General features: G+C 40.3%; 1 protein-coding gene and 1 non-coding gene across 4 annotated transcripts in view; one reads left to right on the top strand and one right to left on the bottom strand.

The window, feature by feature from the left end:
- Positions 1 to 1,546: 1,546 nt before the first annotated feature.
- Positions 1,547 to 1,677, bottom strand: LOC117033516 (small nucleolar RNA SNORA18). The gene has a single exon (XR_004424907.1). It is a non-coding gene; the product is annotated as a small nucleolar RNA SNORA18 (small nucleolar RNA).
- A 6,867-nt stretch (positions 1,678 to 8,544) lies between these two features.
- Positions 8,545 to 11,859, top strand: part of ZNF638 (zinc finger protein 638) — a 115,896-nt gene continuing 112,581 nt past the window's right edge. For 2 of the 3 annotated variants that reach the window (XM_033124412.1, XM_033124411.1), the window contains exon 1: positions 8,545 to 8,709. In XM_033124412.1, the coding sequence (XP_032980303.1) occupies positions 8,594 to 8,709 (116 nt within the window). In that variant the 5' untranslated portion in view covers positions 8,545 to 8,593. The remainder of the gene's footprint in view (positions 8,710 to 11,859) is intronic. The other variant, XM_033124413.1, reaches the window with a different exon arrangement.

Below are 11,859 nucleotides of genomic sequence, written 5' to 3'. Positions count from 1 at the left end.
AATTTTGCTCATAAGCCCCTTTCTATCAGAGTCAGACAGAGAGAGTCTGGGCCTGAATGGGAAAATGATACCCTGTTCCCCATACCTTCATCTCTTTTGTACTCCTCAGGGGCTCAGCCATTAAAAATATCTTATTCACGGGCGGCCGGATGGCTCAGTTGGTTGGAGCGAGAGCTCTGAACAACAGGGTTACTGGTTCGATTCCCACATAGGCCAGTCAGCTGCGCCCTCCACAACTAGATTGAAGGAGAGCGACTTGGAGCTGATGGGCCCTGGAGAAACATACTGTTCCCCAATATTCCCCAATACAAAACATTCTATGTATGTATCTTATTCACAATAGCTGCATTTCTGCCAGTTTCCGAATCTTAATTTAAGCTTAGCTGGGATCCCCTGTTGTCATCGTCTTCCTCCTCTTCATCGTCCTAATCTTCATATATATTCTGATCCACACAATAATTCTGCAAGGAACATGTCATCCCATTGTATTATTTATCTATTGCCATACAAAAAAGTTACCCCTCAAACTTAGTGGCTTTAGCTTTCTAGAAACTTTGTACTCATACAGTATCAATGAAAGTTGGGGTCAGATGATGTAATACAGAATTGTACACCTGAAATCTATGTAATTTTACTAACAATTGCCACCCCAATAAATTAAAATAAATAAATAAATGAATGAATAAATAAATAAATAGAAAAGAAAGTTGGGGTCAAAACAAACAAAAAAAACGTAGTGACTTTAAACAGCAGTTATCATCTCATAGTTTCTGAGAATTAGGAGTCTGGGCTGGCTTAGCTGGGTTCCCTGTTTTATAGGCTGCAATCAAGGTATCGAATGGGGCTATGGTCATCACAAGTCTCAGCTGGGAAAGGATTTGCTTCCAAGCTGACTCACATGGTGTTGGCAGGATTCAGTTCTTGCCTGGCTGTTGGCTGGAGGCCGCACTTCTTTGCCAGGTGGGGCTCTCTAACATGACTGCTGTCATTTTTTAAATTAAAATGAAAGCTCATAGGCTAAGAAGGCAATAGAGAAAATCCAGTAAAATGGAAGTCAGTCTTTTATAATTATTAAATTTTATGTGTATTCCTTCCACAGAACACACTAGCGAAAACTCGGGCCAAAAATACATGCTGACTTTCCACGAAAAGTGCAAAGGGTTCCTCCCATCACGTGCAACATAGGCACAGCTATTTAAAGTTTACATTTTTATTTAAGGAATTTCACATGTTGTGATTCTTTGTACTGCCTTAGTTTGGGTCTTGACTTTCAAGATAGCCCTTTTAAAAATAATTTTTGCTCAATCCAGTTGTGATGACAGTCAGACCTTTTTATTGTTGGGACCCAATTTCTTCAAGCAATTTACTTTAGGGCCACGGTTAGGGTCAGAGTAGGTGGATCTCCCTGATTCTCAATGCCAGACACCCTCTAAACATAAATAAGTTCAAGTCGTGTTCACTCCTGAGCTATCACACCCAAGAATACTATAGATCAATGGGATATACTAATACCTAAGATAAAAAATAATGTGCCCAGTTTTAGCAGTTCTGTCTTTTAATGCCTTCCCACAGATTTAACACACAGTTCTGTGAATAAAGGAAAGCACGTATTTATTCTATGAAGTGTTTTCACCGATGTAAGTCTACAGAAAAAGCCCCATCGGGATCGACCTCAACTGGAAGTCAGTTTTTAAAATCTCCATCAGTTTTACAAATAGTGTTCTACTTGTTAGAAGCAAGTCACAAGGTCCACGCAGCCCACGTTCAAGGCAAGAGGATTATACAAGGGCATGAATACAGGGTCATCGAGGGCCACCTTGAATGATAACTGCCACACTTATTTTTCTAGATGGTGAAACTGAAACTCCATGAGGTTCAATAATTTGACCAAGGTCACTCGGTTAGTAAATGGCAGAGCTGGATTCGAACTTAAGTCGTTCTGACCCCAAAGCTTATCTCTAGCCCTTATTTCATATATTCTTACATTCTGTTCGTCACTGTGGCTATCTCCCTCATTCAACTGCAGTCTTATTAAGAGCATGGGATACTTACGTCCCCTGAGTGACAAAAATGTTGGTGACTACATGAATCAATTAAAATAGTCCCTGTGTTGGAACTGTGCATACAGAAATCGCTAAACCACAGTTCAAAATAAAACAGAACTATAAACACAGGGCATGGGTCAAACTGAGAAGGGAAGGTGATTGCCAGGGGGCAACCCAGACACACTGTTATCCCCATGGAGTTTTTCTAATTTATTTTTCCTTCTGTGTGAAACATAGTCTGTTTGGGTGAGCAGAGACAAATCCTGTGTATCGACAGAATTTTGACAGTAGAATAGTCAAGAATGTTCAAATGGCATTCTGAATAAAGCTAGATCCACTTCCCACCCCAACTGTATTTAACCTATGTATGTATGTATGTATGTATATTTAACCGAGGAAGTCCTAATCTGTCACTGTGCGAAAGGTAAAGAAAAAAAAAATGACAGCAGCCAAAATATTTATGCTAAGAGTTTGAAGGAGTAAAAAAATTTCATGCAAATTTGGATGTTTGGGTTATTTCTTCACGTCATAAAAACTGGGTTATTAATGTATTAATAAAGTATTTCCTGTAAAGTTACCATTTCTAATAACCCTAATTTTATTGGTATATACTTTTGATATACAATTTTTCCAGGTAGTTTATTGTTCCCGCTTTTAATGGGGCCTCTAAGATGCTGTCAGATATGATGTTATGCTATGGAAAGGGGACTGGCTTCCACCACTTTTACTAGTTAGGTGAGAGCTTGCTGGACCTATCACTTTCTTTACTGTACATTTAGATTTTATGTTTCTGGTCAGTCTTCTAGAAAGCATGACTGAAGACATAGTGCAGTCTCTTATATGAAGGGGAGGAAAGTAACAGTCAAGTCCATAGTCCGTGATTGTTCGTGGTATTCCCACTCAGAGCTGGACCAAAAGTATTAACTCACTCTACACAGCAATCATCACAAAGAACTTTTTCTGAAAGTGGAAATAAGATTAACAACACTTCTGAAGACATAAATTTTTAGAGTTTTCTGTTGATTAGATCAGTGCAATGTAAGAATCTACCCGAGAGACCGGTCAACTAACAGTGGTATTAGCTTTTGTTGTTTTCTACAGCAGCTCAGGTGTGACAGAGCAGCTACCATGTTTCCCTGAATATAAGACCTAACCGGAAAATAAGCCCTTGCATGATTTTTCAGGATGACATCCCCTGAACATAAGCCCTAATGCGTCTTTTGGGGCAAAAATTAATATAAGACCCGGTCTTATTTTCGGGGAAACACAGTAGTTGAGCAATCCCTCCATGGCATGGGTACCTACAGATATAAATTTAGTGGCTAAGTCCTGGGGCTCTAACTATCTGACTATCCTGTTCTGCTTTTTAGTTCTGTTCATTCAGTAAGGAAACTTACATAGAGTTATCACTGAGGGCCTAAGTCTTCAGAAAATCCTATACTTATGAAAATGTTTAGATACATCTGCAAGATCCTATACGCTTGCTGGTATTACAGTATTTATTGTGAGTTATTATTTGGAAGTTTAGTCTTTAGAGGGGAAGTGTCAAAAGTGACAAGGAATTGAAGCATTATACAACTGGTGGCTTCATGACAGTGGAAATGTGCATTTTAAAAATTTTGCAATTGTCAGAGAGGCATTTTTCTCTGAAACTTTTGCTAAAGTGTCCAGATTTTTATTACCGTTTATAGGATTAGGCAGGCCATTTGTTGTTGTCAAGTGGCATTTGCAATTGGTGAGCAAGACTCCTTTAGCTGTAAAAATATGCTAATCTCGCCAAGACATTCATTTCTCAACTCTTTGCTGACAGTACACAAGTTATCATATAGCCTGCATGGGAGTGTGAGGTACAGTTCTATTTTCAGCTCACCCTCTGGCTGGCTTTATAACCTTGGGAAAATCACTTCTAGGCCTCGTGCCATAGACCTGCCATCTGGTAAATTAGGGCTGGTTAGTAACCCTCCTCTGGCTAGGTCAGTGGAAGTCACCAGTTCTGGAGTTGGGCAATTAAGAATGTCAGCATGGTCACTGAGAATCATTTCCATATTTTCTTTTGAATTTTTCTCACAGAGCAGCTTTCTTGATTTTTGATCATGCTTTTGCTCTAATAACACTTTAACATAGAAAATATAGAACTTTTCTTATTTGGAAAACCTAACTCCATTCCTTGCAGGCCTACTGCTAAGAGAGAATGAGTATAAATTTTGCCATCTTCCATATTCATTTCCATCCCCCACAGATATTATCCACTTGTACCTGAACATCGCGTTCATTGAATTTTGCCATGGCAGGGGCTTAGCTAGGATCCATTCATTGTTTTAGTCAGGGATCATCAATATTGTTAGAACAAATGAGAATTAAAAAAACCCAATTCGTCCATTTAAGCCTCTCATAAACTTAAAACACCTACATTTCATTCATGTTATTTTCTTATTCTTATGTAAGGCTACAGCCTCCCTTCCTTTGTAATCCAAGGAAGATTGACCCAAACATCTAATTTGGATGTTTAGAGCCATTTCCAAGATTACCAATAATTTGCAGGGCTTTCTTTACCCTCTGCCCCTGAGATCCTGCATCCATGGGTGCTGTCTTTTCACTGTTCCAACTGCCTCCCCTTCAGCCTCTTCCTCAGTTTCCACAAAACCCCGTTTATACAAAGCTTTAAAAGTGAGACTTGAAGATTTGAGAAAACAACTTAAAATTTTATATTAGACATTCCTGTTATTTTTTTTAAATTAAAGTTTATTGGGGTGACAAATGTTAGTAAAGTTACATAGATTTCAGGTGTACAATTCTGTAATACATCATCTATATATATTACATTGTGTGTTCACTGCGCAGTCAGTTCTTTTTCCATCACCATATATTTGATCCCTTTACTCTCATCTACCACCCCCGACACTCGTGTTCTTTAAAATGTCCTTTCCCCACACTGGATCACCAGATTTCTCAGTAGCCCTTCACTCTATGCAACAACCCAGACTTCTCTTGACTGCTGTTTCCCATCCCTTCCTTGCTTGACCCACCTTTTCTCACCTCTTTCTTAGGAGCAGACATAAATTTCTCCCATGTGTTCATGCATAGCAGCTTTTCTTGTGTTTCTAGGACTTCTGCTCATATCCATTTTTTCAGAGTCTCACCTTATACCTGAAACAACTTATCAGGGTATTTTCCCAAACAATGACAGTTTGTCCCCTCCCTCCCCAAGAGTAATCCTGGTACCATTTAATACTAAATTTCTTCCTAATTATCCTCAACAATGTACATTTATTTAAGTACACTCATCAGCATTTATAAACTAATTTGAATTCTACTTTTCTCATTCTTTTGCATGTACTTTCCCATTTATTAATGCAGGTCAGGTTTGCTACTTTAATAAACACCCTCTCAATTATCAAATATTTGAGTCATTTCCAGTTATATTTTGTTTTGTATTATGAATAGTGCTGTCATAAACATTTGGTGAAAACTGATCTTTCTCACTTGGATTATTTTGAAGGAATATATTCCAAATATGGATTGTGGGACAAACATGAACAATTTCACATATCTTTCGCTTTGCATCAATACTTTCAAAAACAGTTGTCCGAATAATGTTATCAGCTTATGAATTTAGCCATTTTTCTTAGCTCTGCCAATATTCTCCTTTGTGATTTTTAATTAGCCTTGCAGCAAGGCTAATCATTTCCCCAAGATTTACTTTTCTGAGTTTCTTCATGTTTGAAATATTTGGTCATATACTTTGACCTCTTGTCCAGTGAAGTCTGGGTATTAATTTTTTTAATACCTTTACTGAGATATAATTCACATAGCATACAATTCATCCATTGAAAGTGTACAATTCAATGAATTTTAATATATTCACAGAGCTGTGCAACCATCATTTCAATACATTTTAGAACATTTAATTATCCCAAAAAGAAACTCTGTGCCCCCTGCATTTACACCCAATCCCTCCATCATACCGCCAGCCTTAGGCAACCACTAATCTTTCGTTAGATTCGCCTATTCTGGACATTTCGTACAAATAGAACCATATAATGTATGGTCCTCAGTCACTGGCCTCTTTCACTTACCATAATATTTTCAAGGTTCATCCATGTTGTAGCATGTACCATTTCTTCATTCCTTTTTATTGCTGAATAATATTCAATTATATGGATTTATCACATTTGTTTATCCATTAATCAGTTGATGGGCATGTGGCTTGTTTCCATTTTTTTATTATTATAAATGTTGCTATAAACATTCATGTACAAATTTTTGTGTGGACATGTTTTGGGATTTATATTTAAGAGTGGAATTGCTGGGTCATATGGTAACTCTAGGTTTGACTGTTTGAGGAACTATCAGACTGTTTCCCAAAGTGGCTGCACCATTTTACATTCCCACCAGCAGGGTATGAGGGTTCTAATTTCTCCACATTCCTGCTGCATCAGTTTGCTAGGGCTGCCAAAACAACATACCACAGCCTGGTTGGCTCAAACAACAGAATTTATTTTCTTACAGTTCTGGAGGCTGGAAGTCCCAGATCAAGGTGTCAGCAGGTTAGGTTTCTCCTGAGGTTTCTCTCCTTGGCTTGCAAATAGTCACATTTTCGCCGTGTCCTCACATAACCTTTTCTATGTGTGCGTATATCCCTGGTATCTCTTTCTCTTTTCATAAGAACACCAGTCATGTTAGATTAGGGCGCCACCCTTATGACCTCATTTTATCTAATTACCTCTCTAAAGGTCCTATCTCCAAATAGTCACATTGGGGGTAGGGCTTCAGTATGTGAATTTGGGGTGACACAATTCGCTTCATTAACACCCTCTCTGCTACAGACTAAAATTCATGTGTTGAAACTTAATCCACAACGTGATGATATTTGGAGGCGGGACATTTGGGAGGTGATCAGATCATAAAGATGGAGCCCTCATGAATAGAATTAGTGCCATTTAAAAGAGACCCCAGAGCTCCCTTACCGCCTGTCATGTGGGGAGAAGACAGCCATTTTTGAACCAGGAAGCTGGTCCTGATTAGACACTGAATCTGCCCAGTGCCTTGATCTTGGACTTCCTAGACTCCAGAACTGTGAGAAATAAATGTTTGCTGTTTTAGCCACCCAAGTTACAGTGTTTTTGTTATAGCAACCTAAACAGCTTAAGACATCAACGCTTGTTAAGATCTGTCTTTTTGATTATAGCCATTCTGGTGGGTATAAAGTGGTATCTAGTTGTGGTCTTGATTTTCATTTCCTTGATAGCTACTGACACTGAACGTCATGTCAAGTGCTTATTGGTCATTTGTGTATCTTCTTTGGAGAACTGCCAATTCATATGCTTTGGCCTGATTTATTTCTTTGTTATAACATATTATTTTTATTGTAGAGTATCTGCATATAGATGAATAATATGGATAGATATCAAGCATACTGGAAGCAAACATGGGAGATTTCTTCTAAATTTGGGGGTAGTGACAGCTTTTCTAGGATAAAAAAACAAACCTAGAAACTAAAATAAAAATAAATTAATCAGACTATATGAAAATAAAAAATAATTCATTGTAAAAAACACAATAAACACAAAAGACAAGGTGGGTAAAAGATAAGTAATTTATTCACAATGGCCTGATACACACACACACACACACACAGAGTATCTCTGAAGGGATATGCAAGAAATTAGTTAACAGTGGTAGTCTAAAAAGTAACAAAACTGGGGGCAGTGGATGATGAAGACTTTCTTTTCATTACATAGCATGTATTTTTGGCGCTACTGAAATTTTTACCTATGTCACACATATTATCTATTTCACACATATTAGCCGTCTTTAAGGAAGAAAAAGATAACATGTGGACTGTTCTCCATTGAATCACGGCCACTAGAATTCCAGGGTAACAAGACTTTTAGTTCTCCCCTGGCCGAAACTGCCCCCACACTCCCCAACCCCCCACTGCAAAAACATACGACTTTTTACATTGGAATGTGCCTTACGTGGGCTCCTGTAGTTATCTATTTCCTTATCTGAGCCTCCACCCGACTGACTGGGAGATCCTCAAAAGTAGGGGATGTCTCTCATTCTCGTGTGTCCCTAAGCACTGTGGCTGGCTCTCAATAGGTGTTCTATTATATAAAAAAGGAAAGATAGAGATCAATAGGTGTTCTATTATATAAAAAAGGAAAGATAGAGACCCCGAAGAATCAGAAGTGCTCTGAAAGTCTTAGACTCTCCGGGATCTTTTATTTGCAAAAACTGCATCCCCCCCCCGACTCCTCACTCACCTGAAACACACGTTTCAAGTCCCCGCGACGCCGCACCTGGACTGCTCCTGCTGAAGGGCGAGGAGCGCTGAGCCCGCGGCGTGGATGGGCCGCAGGATTTGCTTCAGTCCCGCCCCGCCCCGCCCCGCCCCGCCCCGCCCCCGGCTTCCCGCGCTCCTTGCACATTGGCCGTCCTTGGGAGTGGGCGGGGCCCGCTGCGCACAGCGGGGCGCCCTGGGGCCCAAGGGACCGCGAGCGGGGAGCGCCGGGAGCTGTGCGGATTCTGTTCGCGGGCGGCTGGCGATGCCCCGGGACCGCGTTCCTGCCGGGGCTACAACCCGGGCGGCAGCCGGGGCCGCGGCGCCGAGCTCCGTCTCCGTGAACGCCGCGGTGGCGCGAGCTACCGACCCTCTGAAGCGGTGAGCGCTTCCTTTGCCCCCTGGTTCCCCGCCCTCGTGGGTGCTTAGGGGCAATTGGCGGTGGGTGGGCGAGCCGGCAGGGTCCGCCGCGCCCCGGCATCCTCGCGTCGCAAGGTTCGGGTCCAGATCATCTCCCGCTCCCCGCCCTCCCGTGACTGTCACTCCCCCATCGGTTGGTCTGTGGCGCTAAGCAAGTTGTGTGTGCGGAGGCGCCCTCTGGTCAGCGAGTAGCTGCGGAACGCCTCGCCGACACTTGTTGCTCGGCTTCGCAGTCCCGGCAACTTATCTCCGGATCTGGACAGGCTAGGTGGACGCTGCGCGGTGCGGGCAGGTCTTGGGAGATCACGATTAAGTAAAGTATCATTTGTACAGCAGGGTGATTGGGGCGGGGGGTAGTGATGAGCAGTCGCCAGATTGCCTCGTGTTCACTTCTAAGGCGGTGCAATAGCTCCGGCGAGCGTGAGATCTTTTTAAAGATTGCTCTTAAAAAAAAAACAAAGACATTGTAGAATTGCATAATATGCTGTATCGCATCTAAAAATAGTTTTTGATGTCAGGGTACTCATTTGAATGCAACACTGACACTTTTGTTTCCTAACTAAGTTTTGAACTTGCTTATTTTAGAGCAGAATTTCATTAAAGGAATTCTCAAAGAACAGAAAGATAAAAGAAGCCATGCGTAGTGTCTTGACTCATCAATTTTGAGGGATTTCCACCCCCCGCCCCCGCCCCGGTTTGCTTGGGTTTGCTTTCACAACTGCATACCCAGGTTCCAGATTTTGGAATGGTGCACCCCCAGTCCCACCCGGCTGGACAGCCGAGGGAAAATCGGCCACGCCCCGGAGCCCCGCTGCGCCTGCAGACTCCGCCTGCAGACTTGACGCTGTCCGGAGTTCATTGCTGCGATTTGCCTGTTCCAAGAGTCCCCAGGAAGCCGAGCTGCATACTTGTTAAGACACTGCTCACGTCTCAGCCTGGGGACACTTCGTAGCAGCAATAGCTCTTTCTTTTCACCCTTGTGGCCTGAGTTCTTTCGCTGGAGCAGGCTGAACGGTCGCTTAGAATTGAAGTAAATTGCTCATCCAATCTTTGTGGCGTTTATTTCGAGTTGATGGGAGCCGGGAGTGGAGAGAATGATAGACGTTTTGCAGAACGGAACGCTCTAGTGTTATGTCACACTTCTTGGCGCTGGTTTCAAGGTCCAAGTTCTGGTGACGTTGTTTCAGCCTACTTTGCCCTTTCCCAAGCCCCCGTGGGTTAGTTTGAGTCAAAAAGGACTGCCTATCTTATCCCGTAAGGGTTAGGAAAAGGGATTGCTGGCTTGAGAAAAAGATGCTGGAATTTAGCGTGCCAACTTCCAAGGACCAGAAGATTATGGAGTTTTGTTTTGTTTTTTAAATGAGGGCATAGTGGAGACTGTAGAATACTGTAATTATTTGTCCTGTTAGGGGGTTGGGAAATAGAAAAGCCGCTCTCTTTTATTCAGTGGTTAGGAAAAGTAAGTACCTCAAATGCACCCTTTAAAATTGCTAATGCTGCTGTGAATTCTCTTGTAAAGTCACAAAGCACCTTTATCTTTCCTGTAAATATATTTTTGCATATGCTTGCAGGACTTGGGTAGTGCTTTGCTGTTCCTAGTTTTCAGAATTCTTGGTGACTTCTGATTTGAACTCCAAGAAGTGTATTTTAGGGAGGGGAGGGAGCTATAAAATGTAGTAATTCTTTTCCTTATGCTTCTGGGGACGTTTCGTGGTGGCCAAGAAAATTCGTTTAGTACTGGTCTAGGAGAATAGAATAGTTTAAATAATTTGTTGGGGGTTGCTCTTTTTAAAAAAAGTTACATCGTTTCATTATGGTTTCTAGAATTGTATAATGTGCTGTATCTTATCCAAAAATATTTTTTAATGTCAGGGTATATTGAATGCAATACTGACACTTGTTTCTTAAATAATAAATTTTGAGCTTTCTTATTTTATGACAATAATGCTATCTTTCACTAAAGAAATTTTACAAAGTACAGAAAAATAAAAGAAAAAATGTATGTTGTTTGAATCGTCGATTTTGAAAGACTGCTTTTCCCCAATTTACTTAGGTCTGCTTTCACCCACAACTACGTACCCAGCTTCCAAATTTGGAATGGTGTTAATAGTGTTGAATATGGTATTTCCAGGAGTGGGGGGCTTATAGGTTGTATTAAAAGTTTAATTTTTCTCCATTGAAATGTCAGCACAAGCAGAGACTATTATGGCATTTTTTTCATTCAAGAAAGGGATGTGATGATAAAATGCTTTAATAATTTTTTAAATTAATTTCAGGTGTACAAAACAATGTAATAGTTAGACATTTACACCCCTCACAAAGTGCTAAACCCCCTCCCCAATCTACTACCCCTGTTAAAATTCTATTGACTATTCCCTATGCTATACCTTAAACCCTGTGACCATATATATTATTAAATTATAGTTGACTTTGTCATAATTTGGAGTATTATAACTGCTAACATTGAATACTATAATTTTTCTAATGTCATTAAGTTGGAAGTCTTTGAGAACTTGAGTCTGTCATCTCTCAGTAACATCTCATTGCTAAAAGAGCTCTTTTTCTTCTTTCTCTGCAGCTGTGGTTTTGATATCAAGGTTTGTCGCCCTCTTTTTTGACTTTTTGACATGTTACATGTGCAAAATTTTGCAATGTGAGATTTGGGGATTCACTGGGGTACCTGAAGATTCACAGATGGAATCAGTAAAGCATCCTCTAAGTACTTTCCCCTAAGTATTTCATATTTACTTTCCCACTAACAGTTAATTAGGTTTTTGGAGGGCATTTTGCCCACACATTAAAATTCTAGAATTTTTAAATACATTTTGCCCCAGCAATTCCACTTCTAGGAATTTATTCTAAGGAAATAATAATGGATATGTACACAGGGTTAGTTACTGGGATGGTTTGTTGCAATTTTGATTATGATGATGAAACTTTGGAAACAATGTTTCTATGTAGGGAAATGGTAAAACTGATAAAATAAAGTAAATGATAGCATATATATGATGTAATAATTCATAATATATTTATATGTTAATCCATATGTTAATATAATGTAAACTTATGAAGAAATTTGAAAAAATTAAAAGATGGTCATAATACAATATC

The sequence above is a fragment of the Rhinolophus ferrumequinum genome, chromosome 13 (genome assembly GCF_004115265.2).
Source record: "Rhinolophus ferrumequinum isolate MPI-CBG mRhiFer1 chromosome 13, mRhiFer1_v1.p, whole genome shotgun sequence".
NCBI classification, from domain to species: Eukaryota; Metazoa; Chordata; class Mammalia; order Chiroptera; family Rhinolophidae; genus Rhinolophus; species Rhinolophus ferrumequinum.
This window is presented reverse-complemented; position numbering and strand designations above follow the sequence as displayed.